At 56.5% G+C, this 27765-nt stretch overlaps 1 protein-coding gene across 9 annotated transcripts in view; it reads left to right on the top strand.

Moving 5' to 3' along the window:
* TMCC2 (transmembrane and coiled-coil domain family 2) overlaps positions 1-27007 on the top strand; it is a 38757-nt gene extending 11750 nt beyond the window's left edge. For 6 of the 9 annotated variants that reach the window (XM_036123873.2, XM_078078300.1, XM_036123876.2 and 3 more), the window contains 5 exons: positions 833-1369; positions 12775-12963; positions 22334-23274; positions 24742-24877; positions 25409-27007. In XM_036123873.2, coding sequence (XP_035979766.1) covers positions 833-1369; positions 12775-12963; positions 22334-23274; positions 24742-24877; positions 25409-25720 — 2115 coding nt within the window. In that variant the 3' untranslated portion in view covers positions 25721-27007. Of the gene's footprint in view, positions 1-832; positions 1370-12774; positions 12964-17214; positions 17371-20997; positions 21595-22333; positions 23275-24741; positions 24878-25408 lie in introns of those variants that run through there. The other 3 variants (XM_036123874.2, XM_078078303.1, XM_036123878.2) reach the window with 3 other exon arrangements.
* Positions 27008-27765: the final 758 nt, after the last annotated feature.

Here is a 27765-nt window from a genome sequence, read left to right on the forward strand (position 1 = left end):
AGGGAGTGTGATGAAGGAAGGATTTTCAGCAAGGTGCATGAAGGCCAGGCAGTTTGGTTGGTAAGAAAGGGGAATAGATATGCAGTAGGCACTTAGCAGTGTACTGCAACAGTATGCCCCCGATTTTCTCAGAGAATGTTGCAATGAGGCATCTCTGGAAATGGCTGCCTGGTGGTCTGAAAGAGCCAGTGCAGCTTGAAGGAGAACCTAACTTAGAAGGAGGGAGGGACTGGAGGGTAGGGTGGGGGTGGGGAATCCATCCAAAGGGATACAATGCTGGGAGCCAAGTGCTACTGGTGTGTGCCACCGAGCCCCAGGCTAGCCACAGGATATCATGCCCAGTAACCCTGAACCATGTATTGGTTGGGAATGTCCTATGGGGGGTCGTGGGGGGTACATCTCTTTGGGACTAAAAGAGAAGTGGGTCAGAGTTTACCACCTTCCTTGGCATGACAGGCCATTTGCAGGGATCTTCCAGATTCAGACAGTTGTAGTGGTTCCACTCGTCTCCCAAGAACAGACACTCCCCCCATAGGGGCACCTGGGTGGCTCAGTCGTTAGGGGTCTGCCTTCGGCTGGGGTTGTGGTCCCAGGGTCCTGGGATGGAGCCCGCATTGGGCTCCCCGCTCAGCGGGAAGCCTGCTTCTCCCTCTCCCACTCCCCCTGCTTGTGTTCCCTCTTTCCGCGTGTCTCCCTCTGTGTCAAATACATAAATAAAATCTTAAAAAAAAAAAAAAAAAGAACAGACCCCACCCCCACCCCAGCTCTGTCCTCACCAACTGGGCATTCCAGAGCATGCTACTCACTAGCTTCTTCATCTCTCTCCCTTAAGAAAATCCAGCAGCTCTCAGAGGGCTCCATGTTTGGCCACGGCCTGAAGCACCTGTTCCACAGCCGGCGCCGGTCACGGGAGAGGGAGCATCAGCCGTCTCAGGATTCCCAGCAGCAGCAGGGCATGTCCGACCATGACTCCCCGGACGAGAAGGAGCGCTCCCCGGAGATGCACCGCGTCTCCTACGCCATGTCCCTGCACGACCTGCCCGTGCGGCCCACCGCCTTCAACCGCGTGCTGCAGCAGATCCGCTCCCGGCCGTCGATCAAGCGGGGCGCCAGCCTGCACGGCGGCGGGGGGGCCGGCGGCGGCGGCGGCGGGGGCGGCAGCCGGCGCACCAAGAGCAGCTCCCTGGAGCCCCAGCGCGGCAGCCCCCACCTGCTGCGCAAGGCCCCCCAGGACAGCAGCCTGGCCGCCATCCTGCACCAGCACCAGTGCCGCCCCCGCTCCTCCTCCACCACCGACACGGCCCTGCTGCTGGCCGACGGGGCCAACGTGTACCTCCTGGCCGAGGAGGCCGAGGGCGGCGGCGACAAGGTGAGGCGGGGCGCGAGGGGGCCTCGGTGGGGCGGGGAGGTCCTCAGAGGCCAGAGCCGGCGGTGGCGGCAGTGGCGGAGGGGCCTCCGGACCCCACCCCCGGGGGGGTGGAGGGGGGCTGAGCTGGGGGCCCTGCCTGGCGGGTACTGAGACGCTGCTGCCCTGAGACCTCTCTGCCCTGTTCCAGGAGTCAGAGGTAGGACTGACCCAAAGCAAGAGATGATCCCCAAATGGCTCATTTCTGTTTGTTTCAGGGCTTTTCAAAATTACAGTTTGCTCTGGCTGATGTGAATTTCAGCTCGTTTACCTTAAACGTGCTATCCAGAAGCCCTTTGTGCAGTTGGTTAAGAGCCCAGACTAGCACCAACCCTGGCCCCGCCACATGCTGGTGCACCAGTCACTTAACCTCTGTGTACCTCAGTTTCACCAACTGAAGATGAGGATAATAACAGTAGAGTTGTTTTAGGATCGAATGGGTTCATATTTGTATAAATACTTGGCATGGAGCCTGGCACAGTATCGTTGTTGTTATTATTACCAACCAAAGAAGATAGGAGAGGAATCCGTGAAGGGTTGTTTGGTAAGGAGAACATCTAGTTTGGCACTTCCTGAATTTCTGTCTTCATTCCTTTGTTCACATGACGAGTACTTACTGAACACTTGTTATGGGCTGTAACAGTGAACAAGATGAAGGTGCTGTGTTCATGCAGCTTACTGAGCAGGGGGGAGGAAGGTGGGTGGATGGGCAGAATAGGGTGATAAGGTTGTGATAGAGGCTATGGGGGGTTTGGGGGGCAGGGGAAGGGAGGGGAGTTGGCAAAGACCTTCTGGAGGAAGCCATTGAGTTGAACCTTGAAGGAGTATAATTTAGCCAGGGAAGAACGAGGGGGAGGGAGGGGGGAGGGGAGGGAGGGGGGAGGGGAGGGGAGGGTGTAGCATGCACAGAAACCAGCTAGCTGGTGCAGGGGGCTCTGGGCTTCACTGTGGTCGCAGCATCCAGCTCTGCCGGGGGCTGACAGGGAGGCAGAGCCCAGATCACAAGGGCAGTGTGAAACTATCCATGGGTGTTGGGCAGCCAGCTGGGGGGAGGTGGTCCCTCTGGGTCTCCGTGTAGGACTGGAAAGATAGACTGGGAGTGGAGTGGAGGCAGGAGTGGAGTCAAGGAAACTGTTTTTGGAGCTACCAGAGGAGACTAGGCTGCAGGGAGGATGGAAAGGAGACAAATTCGGAAGGCATTTGGAAGTTGGAATCAATAGACCAGTGAGAAAGTGTAGAGGAAGACGAAGGAAGGGAAAGAGTAGAGGATGATTCCAGGGTTCTAGCTCACCAGCTTGAGGCATGGGGCATCCTCTCGTTAAGGAGACATGGGAGTGAGAGCAGGGACCTTCGGGAGCCATCCAGTTAAAGAGCACCAACTGGCAGTTGGGTTCCTGAGGGAGAGGTCTGGGCTTGGGCTAGCACTTTGGGAGTCAGCACTGAGCTGGAACTCATGGCATGCGTCGAGTGAGCAGGAGGCCAAGGACAGATCCGACATATAAGGGACAGAGCAGCCAGACATGTAGGAGACGTCCTGGAGAGAGGTGATGCCGAAGCAAAAGGAGGAAGGAGTTTGCAGGAGGAGGGAAGTACTCAACAGAGCGAAATGTAACAGGAGTGACATGTCACCTCGGGGTTCGGAAATGTACACAGGCAGTCGCAAGCAGTGGGGGTCATTGGTAACCAGCAAGAAACCTGTTTCAGTGGATCGAGGAGATGGTGGCATTGGGGACAGCATGTGTTGCTCATCTGGGAGAAAGGATGGCAAATACTGGATTGAGGCACTTTGGGTTTTGTTGTTTTTTTAAAGATGCAGGGGGAGAGTTGTGGATCACAGAGGGCCTTGCCAGCAAGGCAAAGGACTTCTGACTTTTTTCCCAAGTGAGATGGGAAGTCATTAGAAGGTTTTTGTACAGATATGGGACACCTTTTAAGAAGATTGCTGTAGGGGCGCCTGGGTGGCTCAGTTGGTTAAGTGTCTGCCTTCAGCTCAGGTCATGATCCCAGGGTGCTGGGATCGAGCCCCGCATCGGGCTCCCTGCTCAGCGGGGAGTCTGCTTCTCCCTCTCCCTCTACCGCTCCCCCTGTGTGTGCGCTCTCTCTCTGTCAAATAAATACATATAATCTTTAAAAAAAAAAAAAGAAAAGAAGAAAATTGCTGTGGCTGTTGTGTGGAGAACAGGCTGTGAGCCAGGGTTCGAACCTGGAGTCTAGCTAGGAAGCTATTGAAATCCCCTGGGCATGAGGTGGTGGTGGCTTGCAGCAGGGTGGGAGTGGTGGAGGTGGGGAGGAGGGGCTGGATCCTGGATTTGCTTCCGAGCTCGAGGTACCCCCATCTCTGATGGATGTGGAGCATGACAGGAAGGAAGCAGGCAAAGATAGCACGCAGGTTTTTGGCCTGGCAGCTGGAAAGAAGAAATTGCCTTATAATTGAGTTGGGGAAACAGGCAAATGGAACAGATATCTGGCAGGGGCCATGGGGGGCAGAAATCAGAGCGAGGTTTTGGACGGGTTATGTTTGAGATGACTATTCAACATCCACATGGAAATGCCAAAGAAGCAGTCAGATACGTGAGTGTGGAGTCTTGGGGAGAGATCCAGGCTGGAGGCATACATTTGGGAATTGTCAGTGTAGAGACAGACTTAAAACGATGGCACTGGACCATTTGCAAGCGTCGTTTCAGCTGTGGAGGGTGTGTTCCAAGAGTGGCATCTGCCTCTGTTAGCTGAAAGGCCTTGTGGAGTGGGGACCTGGAGGGGCCCAGCAGAATGAACTGAGTCATCAGCTTGTAGTGAGCAAGCACACTGCGTGCAACCGTAGCCCGGCCCACCTCTCCGTGCTGAGTCAGTGAAAACACTTTAAAAATCAAATTAGAACGATCCTGTCAAGCGAGGGTCCCGGGGACCACAGCTGCTTTCTGAGGAGGGGGAATGGGAACCTTGTATTCTCCGGCTGCCTGAGCAGACGGAGTGGGTGGGCGGCGGGCGGTGGTTCGGAGCTGGTGAAGGCTTGTTGATGTTTGCTGACTGGGCATGCAGGGGGCTTGGGGCTTGGGGGTAGGCGCATCTGCTGGGGAGCATCTCCGCAGGCTTTTGCCTGTGGCTGGTGCATGATCTTCACACTGCCTCCAACACGGCCGGGGTTCTCCTCTTGCTGCTGGGGGAAGACCGGGGCTGCACACTCTTGGGCGACCTGCTGGGAAGGACGGTTCCCTGGGTTCAGGGTGGTCACAGGGGAAAGGGTAGTTCCTGTGATTGTCTTCTATCCGTATTTAGAACTTTCAGCTTTCCCAAACTCTGCCATATTATTGCCTGGTTAATAACATCCCCATGAAGCTGCCAGAGTGGGCCTTATCTCCGTTTTGCAGCTGAAGAGACAAGGCCTAGAGGAATCAGGACACTGCTTCCTGAGGACACCCGGCCACTTCCTGGCAGAGAGGAGAGCGGATCCCACATTCTAGGGTGTTCGCCGGACCAAACAGACGTGAAGTCACTACAAGCGCTAGGGACCCTTTTATGCAGTGTCCACAGGGCGCGGGTCTGCCTAGGCTCAAGAGGGTGACACTGTGGCTTGGTTGCCATCCCCCCTGCTCAGTTACATAGCTTTCCTGCCCTGTAACTGTCCCACCAGGGATAGGCGAGGCCCTGGGGGGCTCCTGAGGAGGAAAGGGGTCTTCTAGCCTCCAGGAAAGCCTGCCGTGTCAGCTGACTCCCCCAGACCCAGAGACCATTGATCAGTGTGAGATGCTCTGGTGGTTCCTCCCCGGTCTCTGGGCATGAATAGAAGGTATTCTTCTCTCTAGTAAACACAGCTCCCCACATGCTCTCTGCAAGCTCCCTGGTGATTACGAGCATCTATTTTTAATTCATAAGCCTCCCCCACTACCCACACCCCTTGCCATTGTTTGGAATTCACCAGCTGGCTTTCGGACCAGAGCGGCCCTGGCGGGGGTTGAGTTACTGGAACAGCCTGGAAGGAGCTCTAGCTCCTCAACTGTCATGGAGAGGCTCGCCTAGCCCCCACCCAAAGAGAACAGGGGGCCTGGCGCCCCAAGGACAGCAGGGGTGCAGCAGGAGGACAAGACAGGGGCTCACAGTCCTGGGAAGCAGCTCAGCCTTGGTGACATCATTGGGCTGTCATTGTTCCCTCCAGATCCATGAGCTGTTTTTGACATTGTGCCTTAAATGATTTCCCCTTAAAAGCAAAAACAGATGCCCATCTCTGCCCCCCATCTTGCTTTCTACCATTTGCAGAGCACTGAGCAATGTAGCTTCTCCCTCTGCCCGATAGCTAGAAAGCGGAAAAAAATTGTCACCATTTGTTGGGGCACTGGGACACTGGCAGGTGCATCGAGAATGCTGGTGACATCTGGGTTCTCCATCTGTGTGTAGTGTGGCCTTAACCTCTGGGAATCCTGGGTCCCGGGGCTGCAGCAGGAACCACTGGGTGCAGGGGCCATGGAGTTGGGCTGCCTGGTTCCCCGGCAGATGAGTTCATTCTCTCTCTCCTTCCCTCCCTCCCTCTTTGTCTCTTTTTGCTGAGCAGCAGTTCCTAGAAAATGTGTACTCTCAGAGAAACCTAGTAACTTTTCCTGTCCCATCTTCATTTCCTGCTCCCAGCCTTTCAGGGAGCGGATCAGCCCCTGCCGGGGTCAGAGGCTTATATCCCCCTTTCCTCATTTCTTCCACATCTGGCTTGGTCATTGCTTCCCTCTTGGCTTTAGTCAAAACTTTGCCCCAGCTGTCGCCCCACGTCCCACACCTCTTCTGGGCTTCTGCAAGGGGCACCCAGCTGGAGGGTCTCGGGAGAGGGATTGTGCAGGAACGCTGGGTTTATGGCCAGCTCTGCCAGGCTGGCGCCTGACCTTCCCCTTCTGTGTGGTATGGTGGGTGCGCTCTGAGGACAAGGAGGGGTATGCGGTGGGAGCCTGGAGCTCACAGAGGGTGTCTGGATAGCCTTAGGAGACCAGTATGGAGGTGCTCCGTGTGGCAGGACTTTTGCTGACAGGCCGGCCTGCTGTCCCTGCTGAACCAGGACAGGCAGGGTGGGGGAGAGCCAGGTGCACACAGGTGCACACAGTGAGGTGCAGAGGCTGGAGGAATCATGTCATGACTGGATACTTTCTGTGGCCTTGGGGAGGTCTTATCTCCAGGCTCCAGGTGGGGAAACCAGTGATGTTCAGCTCATCACCCAAACCAGAGCAGACTCTGGACACAGAGCAGACTCTTCCACCAGACTTATTCGACAACAAGATTTCTTCTCTGCCCTGGCATAAATAAGCACCCCTGTTTACACCTAGGGATGGCAAGTGAGGGGCCACCCTTAGCCCTAGGTACTTGCCAAGAAGACTGATGTTGGCAGGTGCAAAGGAGTCCTAGTTTATTTACGTCTGAGAGACTGCTGGGGCAGAGGTGGGTGGGGCTGCTCTGCTGAGAGAGGTTTTCAAACCATGGCCCCTCAGCAGCTGGGGGAGGCCAGACCGTTCTTCTGTGGGTTCTCCTCGTATGTCGGAGCTTGTAGGCCAGATAACATGGGAGGCCAAAGGGCCCCTGCTCTAGGGTTAACTGGCCTGTCCATACAAATACATCCACCTTCAGAGCCATGTGGCACTCTGCCCACTCAGTCATTCCTGTACACACTCGGGTCTGTGCCAGCCAGAGCTCACACCCAATTGCTGGAGGGACAGCCACCTTCTCTGTTCCCCACTGCCACCCATCCCGTGCCCTCTTCCCTTCTCTTCTCTGCATGGAAAGACTCCTCAGGTGGAGGGAGAACCAGAGGCAGCCAGCCCAGTGGCCTCCGGAGAGACTCCTGAGGCTGTGTCCATGCTGTCAGCTCCTTGCCAGGCCAAGGCGGGATAGCTCTGTCATTTGCCATGAACCTTTGTTTCCTGTCTCAGTGATTCAAAGACTGTTTGCCAGGGTCCTTCGGGCCTCGTACAGCAGTCTATCCTGTGGTACCTGGCAAATCAAGGGGTTCTGCTTTTAGTCTGAGTTCCTCGTGTTCGGGTGAAGCCCCTTGCCTTGTAGGGGTCCTGTCCAAGCAGGAGAGGGGCTAAAAGGTGAGGACTCTGCCCCTGACCTAAAGCTCTGACCCCAGAGATCATGAGCTGCAGCCTTCTCTTTTCGAATACGATCGTGGGCTCAGTTAGTTGTCCCAGGAGGCACCTGGCTTCTAGAATTAGCCTTTGTTCATCTTTTCCCCACTGACACCCATGACTTTCTTTCTAGATGGAAAGTTCCCACTGTTCTCCAGATTAGCCCTGGCTTCTGGACGTACAGAATTCCGGGGGTGGGTGGTAAAGTTAGATCATGTCCAAGTTACCTAATAAGACCCATTGTCTTGCATTTACAACCCTCTTGTGTCTTAGCTCAGGTGAAAAACTTGTGGGAGACCTTGTGGCTCTCTGCAGCCCCTGGGGACTGAGTGGTCTCCAGCCCAGACACGGGTCCCCAGCCTCTTCCCTTGGGATCCTCAGCCCCCTCAGGTGCACCCCAGTGGAAGTCATGCTCTAGGGTGTGAGCCCCACGCCAGAGCCAGTAACAGTCAGCAGCAATGGGAGCTCTCTGTCATCCGGTTCCAGACGGTGAGGAGCCAGCGCTGGTGATGTGGGCATGGGTCATGGGAGCTGGCAACAGGTCTCCCCAGCACCATGCACATTCCTCCCTGGAGCCACCACATCCCTGAGATGCGAAACATGACCCTGGTCCCCTCTGGTGCCAGATGAGGCAATGGAAATATAGTATCGTTAACCTGATCCCCTCTTCTGCCTCTTCTTTCTTCTCATGGACAGTCTGGGCTTTCTCTGTTTATACCCCACAGGGCAGAGGGCTCTGAAACAGAAGCAGGGGTGAATACACACACCCGACTGCCTTCCTGCTAGGCTTCAGGAACCAAGGGCTCCTCTGCCCTACAGTGTGGGGGCTGGAGGCAATGAGTGACGTTTCTGGAAACAGTAGCCTTGTCCAACCTTCCCCCCCCCCCCTCTCTGCCAGGCGCTGGGATGTCTGACTGTTCTTGCCCCCTGCCCCCCACATCCTCCAGAGGCTGACTCTCATGCTTCTGCTTCTTTTGTCCTCTTGGACCTTCACCCCAGTCTGGATTTGGGGAGTTCTCACAGCATCCTTTTCCATCTCTCCAGATAGCCCACTCCTGGGACCCCAGAGCTGGGCCAGTACCCAGGGCTAGTGAATAATTGAGCATGCTCAGCAATAGCTCAGTCAGATCCAAAGCGATACCGTGACCTCCTTCGGGTGGCTGGAAAGACAAGTGCTCTGTAATCTTAACTTCATTATATAAGGTTTCTTCACTGCCGGAGCAGGCAGCTTCAGGCCCACATATGATCTGGGCCCCGTGCCTGGGTCCCGACTTCTCAGGGGTGCAGGGGCACGGTGGCAGGCGCCTAGGACTTGCCGCTCACATCCCTCTGAGCCCGGCTGGCTTCAGCACATAGCAGAGCAACATGTCACACCTTGCAGAGGGCTGTCACATCCATTTCTCATTTAATCAGGGCAGCTCATGGGAAGTGAGGAGCCCTGGAGTCAGCCCCTGGAGTCAGCAGGATGCCCCAAGAGTTCTGCATTTCAGTCCTGTGCTTTTAGAAAGGAATCATTCTGAATTCTTGGCAAACAGAGTGGGGGTGGAGGGGGGAGTGCTCTGCTTTCCTAAAAACTGTCCAAAAAGGAGATGCTATGTCTTCTCTGGGTCACTTTCTCCTGGACCTGTCCCCAGTGTCCCCACCGCCCAGGAGATGGAGTGGCTTTTTCTACCCACCTGACACCAATTTTGATTTTCCTACGAGTGACCAGGGTCAGTGGTTCTCGCCACTGCCCAGCGCGTGCTTCACGGCTGTGCCTGCGGAGGGCTTCCTGCAGGAGGGTCCTCAGCATCGGCCGGGCAAAGGTGCAGCAGGGGGCAGAGGTGGCCTCCTCCCTCCCTGGAAGCAGCCGAAAGGGGGCCTGGTGTGTGCATGCTCGTCGCCCCCCAGCCTTCTCCGCTCTGGCCTTTGCTGCCTGGGGGCCAAGCCTCTCCACCCGCTCCTAGAAAACATGCCCACCTTGGTTGCGGTACTTCATCCTGAAGACTGTGAACTTTCCTCCCCTCCCGCCTTTCCCCAGGGGAAAAGCAGGGCTCTTTACGGTAACGTGAGTTTCTAAGAAAATGCACCTTCTGGGAGGGTCGACAAGTGAGTGTTAGGGGAGGGACTCGGCATGCTGACCCCTCGCCGAGCCGCATTTCTAAGAGGTGGGTGGTAGAGAAGCAGCCCCCTCCCATGGAGGGATCCTAATGGGGAGATTTTCACAGTGCACCTGGAGCCTGAGAGTTTGAAGGCCTCACCTTCTATTCTGAGCTCCTAAATTTAGCTGTCTTTAGCTCCTAAAGCCGATGGCTTCTCAGGTTTCCCATCCTTCAGAATATGTGGTTTGTGCTTTTTTTTTTTTTCCCCTAAGAGAAAGAAGAGTAAGTAGGAAGATAAAAGGGGAGGGGGCTGAAGAACCCTAACAAGGGCAGAGGAAGAGACCAGAAAAATGTGATACTTAGAGTGTTAGAGAAAGAAGGGGCCTGGCTTGAGAATTCTGAGGAGAGTCTAAACTGAGGGGAGCACAGCAGTGGAGAGGCCGGGGCCCTGCTGGTCCAGTGCAGGAGCTGGGCTCCCGTCCAGTGTCCCCTCCCAGGACGGTGCCAACCCATCTGTCACCCCGGACTCAGGCTAGCTGGGAAAGTGGAGGGTGTGCTGCCAGAGACACCTGCCCCAGCCCAGCTGCCTGGGCCCGTGCGCGGGAGGAACAGGGACTGCCCTGCCTTGGCCGACGTGGGGCTGCGTCTCGGCCAGCCAGAGGGCTATTGGGCCGGCCAGGACTTTACCAGCAAGTACATGCGGTGGCATTCACCCAGCAGCACCTTGTTTGCAGAAGGAGGTTGCTCTGGGGCTCGTGGTCCTTTCCAAGCCCAGTGCTTGAGTGCCCCACTGCAGCCCTTCCACGTCTGCTTGCCCCTCTCCACTTGGCTTCAGATGGCAGCTGCTTTTCTGGCTCTTTCTGTCCCAGGCCCCGTCTCCCAGGTACCGCGTGGAGCGACTGTGGTGAGTATGCGCGTGTGTGAGGACATGCCCATGGGGCGAGGGAGCCTCAGTGCTGGTCATCTTGTTCAGTAAAACCTACGTGTCAGGCATGTTCCCGTTTGATCTTCACTGCAGCCCGGGGAGTTCATGATCATATGTACCATTTTGCTGCCAGGAAAACTGAGGCTTAGCTACGGAGAGCTTCCAGCGCTGGGCTCATTCACCCTCTCCTCCCGCCTCCTGATGCCCCCGGTCTCATTCCTGAAGGCCTCTTCTCCCAGGCTGTTGCTGTGTGGGTCCTGCTGCCTTCTCCTGGACTGGTGAAGAAGCTAGCAAGCGGCAGGGGGAGGATTTAGGGCAGGTCTCGGGCTCCAGGCCCTGTGCTGTGCCACCGAAAGGCTTAGCCATCCCTCACGGAGCCCAGCCTTGGCGAGTCTTCCTGTGATGCAGTCTCCTTCAGCCAGGGCTTCCCAGGCCCCCCTGCTCTTCACACATGCCTCCCATTGCACTTGGGGACCCTGAGCCTCAGGGCCTGTGCGGACTTGACCGAGGTCCCAGAGCAAGTATGGAACTCAGACCCAAATCCAGGGCTCGCATCACCTCTCCTACCACCTCACGACGCCTCAGGCTCCCTGCTCCCCACCCCCAGGGCAGGGAGTTCTGTGTCCTTGATAGGTCTGGGGACATTTCATACGTGTAAAGACAAGAACAGACTAGAGGAAAAGGGATCTCTCTCCCTCTGGCTTGCCTGGCAGACCTCCCCCTGATTCCTGTTTGTTCATTTTCTCTTAGCAGACTATTGGTTCACCCCTGTGCTCCACCCCCCTTTTTGTTCAGTTATTGTGCGGATGGGTGGGTTGTCCCCGGAGCCGAGGAGCTGAACCCTCCCATGAGGGAGACACCGGATGCCTGTGTATGGTGACTCTCCTCCGGGTCATCTTGGTGGTGCAATGTGTTTTGCAGGAACATCTTTCTGGTGCTTCTGAGCCTTCATGATCCTGGGCAGCCCAGGGAATGAGACCTCATGAGAGAGCCCCAGAGCTTAGCTTCCCCAGCTCCCTCCCAGCTCTGGCCTTCTGGCACAGCCTTATGCTCTGCTTGTAGGGAAATTTACAGATCTTAGCTTGGTGGAGCCCAGAAAGGAGGGAGGCAGGGGAGAGAGATGGGTGGGGTTTTTTTGTTTTTTTAATTGTTCCATTTATTCAACAAACATTTCTTGAAACATTTCTAGTTATTATGCTGAATTTGACTTGACACATGATATACAAAAATAAGGCCTTTAAAATTATGGTTTTTTGATTGGTTGTGGATGTTTTCCAACCAAAATTTCTTAAATAGTTAGAACACTTTTGCAGGGGCATCTGGCTGGCTTGCTCGGTGGAGCGTGTGACTCTTGATCTCAGGGCTGTGAGTTTGAGCCCCACGTTGGGTGTAGAGATGATTAAAAATAAAATCTTAAAAAAAAAAACACTTTTGCAGTGAGAAATACTGGAAAAAAATCAGTAAGAGCTGCTATGGATTTAGAAAAAGGTAAAGTCTTTTGACGACAATTTTGAAGTAGCCACAATGTTATTATCTAGACTGCATTAAGAATGAGTGCAAAAATATGCTTTAAAAAATTTTGGTCCTGTTATGCTTTGCCTTAGATGTTACTTTATAGGACTGTCATTCGTCTTGGAAGGAGAGAGATGTCTTCGCTTGAGAAGACCCAGCTGTGTGTGTGGCCACGCAGGACAGAGCTGTAGTAGATGCACTATGTTTGTTGCTGCTTGATGAGTCAGGTCATTCGCTCATTCTGCATATGGAGGGAGGGTCAGTCCTATGCCGGGCACCGTGAGGGGCGCGGATATATTTAAGATGTGATTCGTGCCTTCCTCGGGGAAGTAAGACCTAAGGCCTATTTACACATAACCATTATGCAAGAGGAGTGGTGCACAATGCCAAAGCATAAAGTAAAAATCGAGTACCGTAGGAGGGAGATCGTTTGCAGATGTCGGGAGCTGATGGAAGTGTTTCCTGACTGCTCCTGGCTGAAGCTGGCCTCAGAAATTGGGACCTATGTGATGGGCTTTTGCTAGGTTCCTGTCGTCACAAACTCCAAGTCATCGGCCACCATTAATGTTTGTAAGGTTTCACGAGCCCTGGGTGTGGGGACTCCTGCTCTTGGTGTTTTTGGCTGGTTGCCCTGGCATTGGGCCCCAGAGATAGCCCTGGGCCTTCCTTATCTCTTTGCACCTTCTTGGGACCACCCTACCACGTGTGGACCCTCCGTATTTAAGCCCTGAGTCCCTTGCCTGGCTCAAGTAGGTGCAGGATCCGTGCCTTTGGCGAGTCTGCTTCCGAAGCCTCCCTGAGAGACCCAGCTGGGCCCTAAACCCTGCAGGCCGTCCTGTCCGCCTGCTCACAGCGTGCTCTCCTCAACTGTGGCCCTCTGGCCCCCTCTGCTGGCCACTCTCAGGATTTCCTGCTGGGAGTGTCAAGATGAAGTCCAAGGAGGTAGGGCCTGCTGTGAGTTTGCCATCTGTGTTTGATCTTGGGTGTTTTTGCCTGGGCCATGCTGGGGGTGGAGGGGTGGGGATGGGGCGGGGAGGAGAGCAGGGAATGGGGAGCAGAAGCCAGAGAAGTAGTTGCAGTGGTGTCCGAGAAGAGTGGATTTGTGGAAGAAAATCTGAGAGCAGAAGAGTCCCGCAGATGAGGCTGGCTGAGTTCTGACTCCCCCAGGGACTTCTTGGATAGGGAGGGTACCTTGGGAGTGATGGTGCCATAAGCCAGTGAGCAGAGCAGCAGGGAGAGAGGTAAGGGGCTCCAGGCTGAGCTCGCTGTGTTAGGATCTGACAAGAAGTCCCCTCCAGGCTCCAGCCTTTCTGGCTTTCGAGACCTCCATCCTGGAAGCCTGGCTAGGAGCCCTACTTCCATTAGGTGGTGAAAAAGGGGAGTCCATGGGACCGTGCCTCTGTGAGAAGGGCTTCTGATGGTGGGAGGCATGCACGATGGGAGGGGATGAGCAGAGTACCCATCTAGGTGGGTGAGTGGTGCAGGTACGTGTCCCCATGTGCTGCCCCGCCCCCACCGGGGCTGGAGTTGCTGCCTGTCACACCTGGGGGTTCTCATGCACACTGACCTCCCTGTGGCAACAGCTGGACTTGGGGATGGGCAGAGCAGGGGGGCACCTCATCAGAGCTGGGTCTACCCGCTCAGTGATCCTGCCTGTCTCCTCCCAGTTGGGAAGGAGCAGCCTATGAGCCCAGGGGAGGGGAAATCTCCCAGAGCAATCCGCCCCTAATCCCCAGGCTGGGCCTCAGGCTGGAGATGGCGGCTGCAGAGCCTGGGAGCTTGGGAACACCTGCTCGCAGACCCCGGCTTCCCTTGGCAAGCCCTGTGCTGCCCAGGGACTGTGACCCCGGGGGCCTGACCCATCCCGGGGAAAGCTGGAGCCTCAGAGGTCCTAGCACCCCATCCCCAGCACGGCTTCGGGAAGCAGTACTCACACAGGTGAGGCCCCTGGGGGGTGGGAGGAGGGAAGTTCACTGGGCAGGGTTGGGAGAAAGCCAGGCGCCTTGTGCTCACCCTCTGGTCTCTCAAGGTGTGGCCCCCTCTCTCCCTTAGAGAGAACTCTTTGTGGATAGGAGAAGGGAGGAGGGGGTGAACACCAGGCCTCTAGGCTTAGGCTGAGGAGTGTTGGGAGGGCCCCTGGGGTCGGGTCAGGGGGTCTTGTGTGGGAGCATGGCTGAACCCTAGCACAGATGCCTCTAGAAACCGGTGGCCATGTGTCACTCCTCTTGGAGCCCGAGGAGCTGATGTGAAATTAAGTGGGAGGTGTGTGCCTGGTTGCGATCACTTCTGCCTACAGAGAAACATTGCCAGGGAGGGAGGGGCATGAAGGTCCCACGAGCACTGACCCCAGGTGGACGGTGGGGAGTCCAGAAGGAGCAAAGTGCTTGGTGCCTGGAGCTTTTGGAGAATTTGCAGGATGGCAAACGGAGGAGGCCCCAGGGCAGGAGGGTAGCTCCGGGCCAACCCAGGAACCAGTGTGAGGAGGCAGGGGAGTGTGCAGGACATTTGTGTGGAGAAGGACATTGTTGTCAGCAGGGCAGGGGATGAGGTAACTGAGGGGAGGGTATGGATTTGACCAGAACCAGTGGGTGGGCCTGTCAGAAAGGACGGGAAACTAGGGGAGAGAGAGAAGAGGGTGGCCCTGAGGGCCAGGTGGGAGGGGGCACCTGCCGGCTGCAGGCAGAGGCTGAGGAAAGCCTCCACCCCAGTGCCCAGCTGCCATGAGATCGCATGTGCTGTCCGAAAGGATGAGTGAGTGCATTTCCTCGTTTGCGCTCCGCACCCTCAAATCCCTTGTTCCAGCATGCGGTTCCCTGTAAAGCTGCTGAGGCCATCCCATGGCAGGAGGGAAGGGGCACCGCAGGAAGAGCCAGGGCCCTCGGGCTCCTACCCCGTGAATCCCCCTTGTGGTGGCTGGGGCCTCGCTGCAAAAGTTCTTCACCCCACCATACCCTGGGGAACAGACCTGGGTGTACATACGGCCCCCCACATATACCCCATTAAGTGCCTCAGCATTTGCCTCCCTGCCCTCTGGAGAAAAGCCGCTTAGGCTCCCAGGCACCAGTGGGACCGCCGGGTGGGCGGGGATCGTCCCCATCCCCCTTCCCCTGCACCTTTCCCACGCGGGGGTGCCTGGCTCAGCTGGGGTGGTGTGTCCAGAGCTGGCACTGGGGGACTGCAAATTGCCCTCCCACCCCCGCCAGGCAGAGAAAGAGCCCGCGGCCCCACGGGCTATGCCTGCCGATTTGAGAGGATGGGGGCAGCCCCTGACTCCAGGACCAGGGGTTGGGATCATGTTTCCAGCTCCGGCTGGAATATTAGGTTGGTGTGGGAGATGTCAGGTCCCCGTCCTCTCTGCTTCCCCAGCAGGTCAAACTGCCTTTTTAGGCAGAAGGATGTTAGCTGGCCATCAGCGTTCTTTTTCTGTCCAGGTCCTGGCCTTGCCTCCCTTTCCCCTTGGGGACTGGTAGAAAGAGTGAATCTGAGTGTTCTCCCTCCCAAGAGGGGTGCTCAGATCAGCGTCCTGGGGCCAGAAGTCAGCAGATGGAAGCATCTCTGCTGAGTCACGTGGGCCCCATGGCCCCCGTCACACTTGCCTTCTGGTCTCTTAGTCCCTGGAAGCCCAGGCCTGCTCAGGAGCAGCATCCTGCATAGATCTCAGCCTGCTTGGCCAGACCCACAGACCCTCTTGTTCCCACCCTGGGAGGGAGCCTGAAGGCCACCTGTCCCAGGATGGCAGGGGCTGCCTACTCTCCTAAAGGGAAGCATAGAAGCTCTAGGGCTCTTCTCCTCCCCTCCCTACTCTTCTTTTTTTTTTTTCATCTAGCAGTGACCTTAGTGTTGGCTTTCTGATCCCCGAGCAGAGAGCTAGGACAGAAAGTCCTCATCTTCTGGGTCAGCCTGCCCTCGGGTCCCTAACAGTAGTACTTTGTAAATCCGGGAAGGGGCTCTTGTCCCCTGGGGCCAGTAGTCAGGCTGGGAGCCCTCTGCGATCTCATGGGAACCTGGGAGCGCAGGTGTGGAGCACACCCTCCTTGCAAGTGGTGCTTATCTGTATGGCTCACCTTGAAGAATGCTTCGTGTATTTAGTCCATTGCTGGAGAAATAGAACCATGGTCCCCATCTCACAATAGCTGGTCCCTTGCCCTCCCTGCACAGAGCTTCACGAAAGCCGGGACGTTTTCCGGCCCTGGAGCGTGTACTGTGTGCTCCTGGCCTCAGGGATCCGGGCGGCTGGGCTGGTTGGTGTGCAGGAGGGCGAGCCGTTGTCCCATGTCTGGGCCCAGGTTAACAGAGGACGTGAGCTCAGGCCTGGGAGGAGCTGGGAGCCCCAGGAGGCCCACAGGAGCCCGGGCCTGGGAGCTCCTATAATCTGGCAACGTGCCTAATCCGGTTTCATTCAGAGTTGCCAGAAAGGGGCAGGGAGGAGAGTCCACGGCTCCGCGAGGCCAAGTGGAGGGGGTGCTTCCAGGTGCAGGAAGCAGGGAGAGGAAGAGAGAAAGTTGCATCCTGGACACTTGAGACAACGTCCCATCTCTGGCTCTTCCAGAACATTCACCAGGACTTCGTGGATCTCAGTCACTGTTTAGAACAAGGTCTATGACCTCAGCCCTGGCCGGTAGGTACTGTTGTGAGCGGGGGGCATGACGTGGCCTCCTGGGGATGGAATGGCATCGTGGAAGGAAGCATGACCCTCCCTCCACCATTCTCCCTTTGTAAGAACTTGCCTGGCCTGTGCACACGGATTCATCTTGGGGTCAGGTGCCTCAGGAGAGAGGGGTGGGGAGGCCATGGTGCTGGGGCCACAACTCCAGGTGTGGTGCTGGCCGCAGGGCATGGATGGAGGGCTGGGTGGCCTGGGCCGCATGAGGCTCTGTGACAGTTTGGAGAGAGGAGAGGTGATGCCCTTGTAGCCCTCTCACTGCCATGCCCCAGCTGGGGGACTCAGGGGTTTTTCACCCCCCAGTGACCAGGGCTTGAGCGATCTGGACCCAGCCCTAGGACAGGGGGTTGGGAGTGAGTTAGAAAGAGCTTCTGCCCTGTTGAAAATGAGACAGTAAGATGAAGGACCCAGGTACCCTCCCATAGGCCCACCCTGTGATAGGACATTAATTGGAGCTGTGGCCAGAGCCAGCAGGTTGGAGGACCCCTCACCTTCCACATCCCGGTTTTGTAATCACCACCTCTGTCTAGTTCCAGAAGATGGTCATCATCCCAAAGGAAACCCGGACCCGTGAAGCAGCCACTCCCCATTCCTCCCCTGCTCCCATCCCCTGGGGCCACCACTAACCTGCCTCTGTCTCTATGGATTTAACCATTCTGGACATTTCACATAAATGGAATCCTTCAGTATGTGACCTTTGTGTCTGGCTTCTCTTGCTTAGTGGGATGTTCTCAAAGTCATCCAAATTGTAGTATGTATCGGTGCTACTTCATTCCTTTTATGGCCAAATAGTATTCCACTGTGTGGATGTACCAGTTTTGTTGGCCATTCACTGGCTAATGGACATCTGAGTTGTGTCCACCCTTTGGCTATTGTGAGAAGTGCTGCTGTGAGCATCTTTGTATAAGCACTTGTTCAAACACCCATTTTTATTTTTTAAAATATTTTAATTTTAATTTTTTAATATTTATTTTATTATTTTTTAAGATTTTATTTATCTATTTTACAGATTTTATTTATTTGTTTGACAGAGAGAGACACAGTGAGAGAGGGGACACAAGCAGGGGGAGTGGGAGAGGGAGAAACAGGCTTCCTGCTGAGCAGGGAGCCTGATGTGGGGCTCGATCCCAGAACCCTGGGATAATGACCTGAGCCAAAGGCAGACGCCCAACGACTGAGCCACCCAGGCGCCCCAAGATTTTATTTATTTTTTTGAGACAGAGATAATGAGCAGGGGGGAGGGACAGAGGACAGAGGGAGAAGCAGACTCCCCGCTGAGCAGGGAGTCTGATGTGGGCTCAACCCAGGACCCCGGGATCATGACCTGAGCTGAAGGCAGATGCTTAACCAACTGAGCCACCCAGTCGTCCCAAGATTTATTTATTTTAGAGAGAGAGAGTGAGCAGGGGGTAGGGACGGAGGCAGAGGGAGAGAGTGTCTCAAGCAGACTCCGCGCTGAGTGTGGGGCCAGACGCTGGGCTCGATCTCACGACCCTGAGATCACAACCCGAGCTGAAACCAAGAGTTGGACTCTTAACTGACTGCACCACCCAGGCGCCCCGAACGCTCATTTTTAATTCCCCTGGGTGTAGACCCAGGAGTGGAATTGGGGGATCATACGGCAGACCAGTGTTTAATTTACTGAGGGACCCCCCAAACTGTTTCCCACAGCGGCTGCACCTCTTTCTGTTCCCACCAGCAGGTGCGAGGGCTCTAGTTTCTCCGCATCCTCGCCAACACTTGTTATTTTCCCCTTAAACATTGCAGCCATGCGAGTGAGTATGAAGTACCGATTTATTTTTGTTTTTGAGCACCTGCTGGATGCCCTGAGATTGTACTCAGTGTCTGATTTCATCCTCCCGATAGCCCTTTGAGGGAGGTAGAATCGCCTCCCCTTTCCAGATGAGAAAATGCAGGCCCAGAAGAGTTAATGACACTTCCAAGGGCACACAGCGTGTGAGGGATAGAGCCGGGGTTCTAAATCTAAATTCTTGTCCCCTTCACCTGTTTCACCCACCCCTCCCCCACCGCCCCTCTGGTGAGCACCAGTGTGTTCTCTGTGTTTAGGCGTCTGTTTCTGGTTTTGTTTATTTATTTTGTTTTTTTAGATTCCACATGTGAGTGAAATCATACAGTATTTGTCTTCCTCTGACTGACTTATTTCGCTTAGCATTATACTCTCTAGCTCTGTCCATGTCCTTGCGAACGGCAAGATTTCACTCTTCCTTATGGCTGAGGGAGAGTCCACTGAACACACGTACCGCCTCGTCTTTATCCATTCATCAGTCAGTGGACACTGGGGCTGCTTCCCTCCTTGGCTATTGTCAGTAATCCTGCAGTCTCATCGCTTTTCTTTGTGCTTTTTGTTTTTTTGTGTTTGCACTTTTTTTTTTCAGATCTCTTTCTCCTCTTCTGCTTTTTCCATCCGTCATCGTTTTGTCATCTTATGCCTGAATTTGCCTTCCTTTGTTAAAGTATTCTCCCTCTTCGTACCTCTGCCTGCCTGCCGTCTGCCACCTCCTTGGCTTTCTGTTCCTTAATCACTCTGTCTTGGTTCAGTCCTGAAAGGGCCCTGCTGCCATGGGGGGGTGGTGTGTGCTGGGGTGGGGGAGCATGGAGAACTCTCCACCTTCCTCCAACTCCAACATGCGCCTTCCTCCAAGGGGGAGGAGGGCAGAGGGGAGGTGTTCTGTGACTGGAGGCGCCCAGCGGGATCCAGGTGTGGTAGATGCCGGTGGAGGGGCAGGAAGGAGCTTGTATCCTGCTGCGGGACCCCCAGGCTCGAGTCTGGGCCCCAGGGCAGGGGAGAGGGGCAGGCAAGGGGGCCGGGACCCCAGCCCCAGGCCACTCCAGCCCATCATCAGGCTCCAGCTCATTTCCCCAGGAATGTCTGTTCTCCTCTCATTTATGGGGATTTCACAGCCAGCTTGCATTCTGCTTTTCCATTTGTAAGCTAGACAGACTCTAAATCACGGGACGAGACACACCAAGCTGCCGGAGTAAGGCCAAGGTAGGGGGAGAGTTGCTATTTTATACACCCTCGGAGTCCTAAAGCCCTTCTACTCTTCACGGCATCCCTGTCTCGTTAGCTCCTCCCGCACCCCTCCCAGTCCCTGCAACAGATGCCCTGCTCCTCATAGAGACAGCGAACCGCCTGGCGCTCAGCATCAAGCCAGGCTTCAGCCGGACCCCAAACTCACTTTTTGGATGTTTTTTTCTCCCACAAAGAGGGGGAAGGAGAATTGAGCCTCTTTGGAAGCACAGTGGCCTTAGCAGAGGACTTTTAATCCTAAAAGTCATGTCTTCCTAGGGGCGCCTGGGTGGCTCAGTCGGTTGAGTGTGTGACTCTTGATTTTGGCTCGGGTCATGATCACAGGGTCGTGGGATCAAGCTCTGTGTTGGGCTCCGTGCTGGGCATGGAGCCTGCTTCAGATTCTCTCTCTGCCCCTCCCTCCCGCCCCCTCCACTGGCTTACATGTGCTCTCCTCTCTTAAGAAAAAAAAAAAGTCATGTGTTCCTAGAGAAATTAATTTTTCGTATTGCAATATTTATGCTGTAGTATCAATATTGAGTGAATTGATTTGTATAATCTCTTAATTAAACTTCATTCCCCCACCCTGCCCCACCCCAAATTATGCTGCCTAGATTCAGACAGCATTTATGAGTGCCTTCTGTATGCGCCGCACTGGGCTAAGTGCTTGCTAGACATCATCCTGTGTAATCCTCACAAAGACCTGAGAATAGGCAGGATTATCCCATTTCTCAGGTGGGAATACTGAGGGTCAGGACAATGGAGAGGCAGGCTGTTTGTCTTCACTGAAGGAATAGCACAGGCGGAAGGGGTTTAACTGCAGGATGGGGTTTTAAGTCGGACTGGTGTGACAGTTAGACCTTGGGACAGATCATTTAAAGGAGACTGTGGAATTGCCTCCTCTGGTATACAAGGTCAGAAAATCTGAGAAGCCAGGCTTCTGGAGGTCTGAGCACCTGGAGGGGGAGGGCCAGGAGACACCAAGGGAGACCCAAAGCAAATGTAAGAGGAGAAATTGGAAAAGGGATCGGCGTGGTCCCCAGCATCCCCAGTGACGCTGTGACCTGAAAAGGCCCCAGAGGAAGCCCACAGAGGAGCCACCCGCCCCTGATTTTTGGCAGGGCTTTTGTTTTCAGTAGTGTTTTCCGATAACTTTGCACCTCGGCAAAAGCCGAGTGCAGTGACTTCTGCCTGTAATTGGCACAGGCTGCTTCCGGTTCCGGTGTGTGTGTGTGACCGGGCCACTCTCTTCGTATTTAACCCCTTCCCCCACACATACCTCATCCCGCCCCACACACACGAAGAGCGAATGATCCGACCCGACCGTCCTGGGGGTTGCTGTGTGTAAAAATACATGGGGTTGAGCCATTTCCTGCCGCTTCCGTTCTTGCATGGCGATAAGACACTGGGGACCCAGCTGCGGACAGAGAGATCCTCCAGCAGCCGAGGGGGAGCTGGCCCTGGGAGAGCAGGACTCCAGGCCCGCCCGCGTTCATCTGACCCTGGGTTTCCCATCTTTCCTATCTCCTGTGACCTCTCTTTCCTTTCTCCCTACCGCCCCCATCTTTTCTCAGCCTCTCTCCTCCTCTGTGCCATCCTAATGCACTTGGGAAGCCTGCCTGCTGGTGTGGAAAAGGGCTGTCTTCTCCTTCCTGCACATTCACCCCCTCTGAGCTGGGCCCTGCTGCCCTCAGGCCCCCGGACCAGCCCCTGCTGCCCTTGGCCCCGGGGGTTGCTTCTGGGACCTGAGTCACCAGGCCCTGGCCCACAGGGCGGGTGGGGCTGTGCTCTTCTCCCTCATCTGGGAGACTGGGCAGGGCCGGGTGCTCCCACCATCATGAAGCGGAAGAGGTTGCTGACGACTCAAGAGAGCTGGAAGGTGATGGAGGGGCTGGGAGGGGTGTCAGCAGAGGCCGGTGACCTGCTGAACTGCATCAGGGAAGCCGGGGCGGGGAGGGCGGGGAGGCTTCCTGCGCCTGCGTGGGGCCAGAGTATAGCTCTCGGGGAGAGGCCTGCTCCAGGCAGGAGCCTTTTGGGGAGGTTGGGTCCAGAGGGACAACTTGTCTCATCCCTGACAAGTCAGTCCCATGATTCTCCATTGAAGCCTCAGACCGGCTTGGTCCGTGTGATGGAGCAACAAGAGTTCTGGGCCAGAGGTTCCATCTTTCCATAACTGTGTGTCCCTGAGCAACTTACTTGAACTCTCTGGGCCGAAGGAGGGGTAGATCTGCCTAGACTGCACTTTAGGGATGTTGTGAGGCTTAGGTAGATCACAGACGCGAGAGCCCTTCAAATATGGCCGCTATAGGGGCACCTGGCCGGCTTGATCCGTGGAGCATGCATGCCACTCTTGATATGAGAGCTGTGGGTTCAAGCCCCACGTTGGGTGCAGAGATTACTTAGAGATAAAATCTTTTTTTAAAAAATGGTAGCTGTAAAAGGAATACTATGTTGTTATTTTGGACTCTTGCCCTGAAGCTTCCTGTTCATCCTGCATCTGTCCTCCAGGTAGAGCAACCAAGTCCGGGGGTGTCCAGGGACACACGAGAGATTCCCGCTGTGTCCCCTGCCACGGTTTCGTGATTTACCCATGCTTGCCCTGCTTGCCTTCTCCCCAGGTCGACAAGGGAGACCCGGCGGCCCTGAGCCTCCCCGGCGGCCCCGGCCACGGTGACACCGATGGCCCCATCAGCCTGGACGTGCCAGACGGGGCCCCGGACCCCCAGCGGACCAAGGCTGCCATTGACCACCTGCACCAGAAGATCCTGAAGATCACCGAGCAGATCAAGATCGAGCAGGAGGCGCGGGACGACAACGTGGCCGAGTACCTGAAGCTGGCCAACAACGCGGACAAGCAGCAGGCTTCGCGCATCAAGCAGGTGTTCGAGAAGAAGAACCAGAAGTCGGCGCAGACCATCGCGCAGCTGCACAAGAAGCTGGAGCACTACCGCCGGCGCCTGAAGGAGATTGAGCAGAACGGGCCCTCGCGGCAGCCCAAGGACGTGCTGCGGGACATGCAGCAGGGCCTGAAGGACGTGGGCGCCAACGTGCGCGCAGGCATCAGTGGCTTCGGGGGTGGCGTGGTGGAGGGCGTCAAGGGCAGCCTCTCGGGCCTCTCGCAGGCCACCCACACCGCCGTGGTGTCCAAGCCCCGCGAGTTTGCCAGCCTCATCCGCAACAAGTTTGGCAGCGCCGACAACATTGCCCACCTGAAGGACCCTCTGGAGGATGGGCCCCCCGAGGAGGCGGCCCGGGCGCTGAGCGGCAGTGCCACCCTGGTGTCCAGCCCCAAGTACGGCAGCGACGACGAGTGTTCTAGCGCCAGTGCCAGTTCGGCCGGGGCGGGCAGCAACTCCGGGGCCGGGCCGGCAGGGGCGCTGGGGAGCCCCAAGTTGAACGCGCTGTATGGGGCCCCCGGCAACCTGGACGCTCTGCTGGAGGAGCTGCGGGACATCAAGGACGGACAGTCCCACCTGGAGGACTCGATGGAGGACCTGAAGGCTCAGCTGCAGAGGGACTACACCTACATGACCCAGTGTCTGCAGGAGGAGCGCTACAGGTAGGCGCCGCCCCCGCCCGCGGGGCCCTGGCCTTCGGTGATGGGCACCAATCTGCAGACTCCGGGTGGCGGAGGCAGACGGACGTGCACGTAGGAAGGTCCCAGGCTGCTGGAAGGAGCCAGAAGAGGCCCTGGGAAGGCCCTGGGAGGCTTCCTCCAATCTGGTCAGAGCCTCTGGAAGATAGGGTTATGGGCCCTGTGTGTGGGGAGAAGGCGCTGCCAGTCTTAGGAGCGCTGAACGTCCCCTCCTTGATGGCTATGGGGTCCGTGTACAGGAGGGGAAACTGAGGCAGGCACCAGCTATGTGGCCTCTCATCTGGAAAGATTAAGAGCACTGACTCTGGAGCCAGGTTATCTGCGTTTAAACCCCAGGTCTATTCTTTTCTTTCTTTTTTTTTTTTTTTAAAGATTTTATTCATTGAAGAGAGAGAGAGCACAAGCAGGGGGAGTGGCAGGCAGAGGGAGAGGGAGAAGCAGGCTCCCCACTGAGCAGGGAGCCTGACGCAGGGCTCGATCCCAGGACCCTGGGATCATGACCTGAGCCAAAGGCAAACGCTTAACCGACTGAGCCACCCAGGCGTCCTCCCTGCCCCCCTGCACCCCCCCACCCCCCGCCCAGCTCTACTCTACTATTTACCTTGAGCAAAATACTTACGCTCTCCACACCTGGTCTCCTTGTCTGTGCAGCGGGAATAACATGAATCCTTACTCTGAGGGTTTATGAAGGTTAAATGAGTCCAAACATGTAAAGTCAAAGTATGTAAACATCTGGCATGCTCAGTTTAAACCTTTGGCTGACGCTGGAGTCTCCGGTCCCTCCTTCCCCTCTGCCCGCTCCGCCCTTGTGCTCGGTGCCTCTTGCGTGGCACTTGGCACTCGCTCCCTGGGATTCTTGGCCATCTTTTCCTTAATTAGCACTTTTCTTTTATCTTCTTTATATATATATATATATATATATATACATGAAGAAGGTTTGGGAAATCGAGGGGAAAACCTGCCTGAAAACTAACTAGCCCACGCTGTGTGTGTTTGGAGATTGCGTGCCTGCAGAGCAGGGATCGTGTGTCTGTCCCGCTGTGTCCCTGGTGCCCAGGACAGCGTCTTAGTCCAGGGCTCACGGGCTCCGGTTGAAGTCCGTTAGTCCCTGACTCCTCCATTCATGAGCGCTGTGATCTTCGGCAGGTTCCTTCACCTCTCTGTGTCTCAGTCTTATCTGTAAAATGGGATGACATTGGTACTTGTCTTGTGGGGTTGAGGGTGGCAGGGAGCCTACGAGATAATGTGCATGAAGTCCTGGCCCGGTGTCTACATGGAAGCAGGGCTGTGTCTATAGTAACTTCCATTGTCCTTGCTGTTAAAATTGGAACAGGGCTGAACACGCTGGGTGGGTGGCGGAATGAAATGGTTCGTGGGGAGAGAAGGGAGGTGAGGGGCCAGGACTGCTGTCACACCTTGTCCCTCGGCCAGGTACGAGAGGCTGGAGGAGCAGCTCAATGACCTGACGGAGCTTCACCAGAATGAGATGACCAACCTGAAACAGGAGCTGGCTAGCATGGAGGAGAAGGTGGCCTACCAGTCCTATGAGAGGGCCCGGGACATCCAGGTGCGACCCGAGCCTGACCCTTGGGGCTGAGGCGGGGGGGGGGCCCGGACGTGCAGGGAGAGCTGGTAGCCGCCGGAGGGGGAGGGCCCCACCAAGGGGGGATGATGGGCACAGGCTGCTCCAGTGGCGGGGCAGATGGGCACGCGGAGGGCAGCGCGGGGCGGGGCGGGCCCGAGGCCGGATTTGTGCGAGCCGATGGGCCAGGGCCTCCCGTGCCCCCAGCTCTTTGATGGCAGCCTCGCCAATGAGTAGTTGGGATTTCCAGGCTCCAGACTGCCTGGAGAGGGAGTGCCCGGGGATTGGGCCAGTTGTGTCTCCTGCACACACACGCACACGCGCACGCACATGCACGCACCCCACTCCTGTTTCCTGCCATCGTCCCCAGATAGTTGTAATCAAAGGCCTGCCGCCTGCTGCAGCCGATCAGCCTCTCCCCCCGCCGGGCGCGCTCCCCTTTTCCGGGGGGCAGTAGGGTGCAGCCCCGGGCGGGGAGGGCCGCGCTCCCTGAGCCCCCGCGTGCGCCCCCTGCAGGAGGCCGTGGAGTCCTGCCTGACCCGGGTCACCAAGCTGGAGCTGCAGCAGCAGCAGCAGCAGGTCGTTCAGCTGGAGGGCGTGGAGAACGCCAACGCGCGGGCGCTGCTGGGCAAGCTCATCAACGTGATCCTGGCGCTCATGGCCGTGCTCCTGGTGTTCGTGTCCACCATCGCCAACTTCATCACGCCCCTCATGAAGACGCGCCTGCGCATCACCAGCACCGCCCTCCTGGTCCTCGTCCTCTTCCTCGTCTGGAAGCACTGGGACTCCCTCAGCTACCTCCTGGAGCACGTGCTGCTGCCCAGCTGAGCGGCCAGCCCGCCCCCGCCCCGTGCTCTCCCGGGCCCCAGGGTGCCTGCGCTTCTCCAGGAGGGACCTGGGCATTCCTGAGTCCCTGGAACTTCTTCGTGTGTCTCGTTTGGCCTCTTGCCCAAACTGTCCATTCTAGCAGCTCCTGCCCCCTTTTCTGTTCTCGTTTCTGTCTGACGCCTTCCCCCCGATGTTCTGAAGGGAGCTTCGAGGGCAGCCCCGACCGGAGACGGTGGGGACGTCTGTGGCCAAAGGGAGCAGAGGAGGACACCAGGATGGACTGTTCCGGATTATTTAGTCACACCAGGACTTCTCCCAGCTGACTCAGGATGCGGCAAGTCAGGAAGGCCAATAAGAATAGGAGCAGGAGAGGGCCAGGCCCCAGCCCTTCTCCCTTCCAGGGAAGAGCCCAACCTGGAGGCTCGACAGTTCCCTCCTACAGAGATGGCCAGGGTAGAGGTCAGAGGGCAAGGGTGGGGGTGGGGAAGGGGTTTTGCTGGCCTCAGAGAATGCCAGGGAGAGAGGGTAGGGCCCTCCACCCTCTGGGCACCTGCTGGGCCAGAGAGTAGGCGCCGTCCACCCCTCCTTCCAGAGCTGGTTTGAGGCTCACTTCTGGGCCAGGCCTTTCCCAGGGTATGAAGGATGCAGGCTCTGGAGGCCAGGTGGGGTGTGGCTTTGGACTTGTGTTTTCCCTGTGATTCTTTCTGCCTGTCCCTGGATCTGCTCCTTTCAGGGAAACAGGCCCCGGGGGCCTCGAGCCTCAGTCTAAGCCCTTAGGCCTCTGGGAGCACGGTGGGTTCTATTTATTTATTTATTTATTTGTTCCTTTGTTACCTTACCCCCACTGAGCTCCGGGGAGACGGCCTGCCCGGTCCTCTCCCGGAAGCCAGGGCTTGTTCTCGGCTTGTTCTCGGCTGTCTGGCATTTCCATACCATTTCGCCTCTGGATAATCCTGGCTGGGGGAAAGGGGACAGAGCCACCCAGCCCCACTCTCCCAAAGTAGCCCCTCGGCCAGGATGGGAGGAGCGTAGCCTCTCTTTTATACATCTATTTATTTTGTATGTGTGTATTTGTGTGGAGGAGGTTGTTTGTTGCTTTATTTTTTTAAGGCTCTGGAGTGTTGTGTATGGTTTCTCTTCACATCCCAGCCTTCCCACGGGCACTTCCAAGAAGAGAGGGCATTTCTCGCAAAGCGAAAGAGAAATCCCCTGGAGCGGTGGACGGTAGTGCCCGTCAGCTGTGGTGGACCTTCCTGAAAAATAAATATCCTCTAAGTTTTCAAAGCATCCTGTCTAGTGTTGGTTGATGGGGCCATCGCTGTGGAAACCACCAGGTCTCTCCCCACACCCAGGCATTCTGGGTAACAGACTGGGCCTCCCCTGTTGGCCCGAGGCCGCCTTCTTCCAGGATCCACCGCTGAACAAACCATCATGCACCCTTCCCATCCTGCTTTGTGCAGCCAAAGCTGTGGGCTCGGCGGTAGGGTAGGGACCGAGCCGATGCCAGCCCATCTGGCCGCCAGGAGCCCCTTCCAGGGGGAGGGGATTGGGAGAGAGATGCCCGAGGCGCGGACAGCACCAGGCAGGCCCCGCGTGTGGCCACGAGAGGGCAGCAGAGCCATTACTCACCCTTGTCTCCGGGTGCAGTCCCAACGAGGGGCATCTGCCGGAGTTACCCGGACCTTACCTCACCGTCCAGCCAGAGCACAGATCACCTGCTCACCAGGAGCTGCGGTGAGGCTTTGAGCACGGAGGCCGGGCCCCCAGTCTCCTCCCTGTGGGTGCAGCTCCTGGCCCTGGCAGTCCAGGGCACTCACAGAAGGCACTGGATTCCCCGCAGGAACCCTGTAGGACCTTGTGTGTGTGTGTGTGTGGAGGGGGGTGGGGGTGCCACCCGAATCTTCCTAGTGAGAGGAGGGAGCCGGGTGCAGGAGGGGGTGTGGGGAAGGCACCCAGCCCAGGGTCCTGGCCCATAATTCGCGCATCTTTGGCCGATTTCCTATCCCCTCTCGGGCCTCAGTTCCCACATCTGTAATGGGGATGGA

The sequence above is a fragment of the Halichoerus grypus genome, chromosome 7 (genome assembly GCF_964656455.1).
Source record: "Halichoerus grypus chromosome 7, mHalGry1.hap1.1, whole genome shotgun sequence".
NCBI classification, from domain to species: Eukaryota; Metazoa; Chordata; class Mammalia; order Carnivora; family Phocidae; genus Halichoerus; species Halichoerus grypus.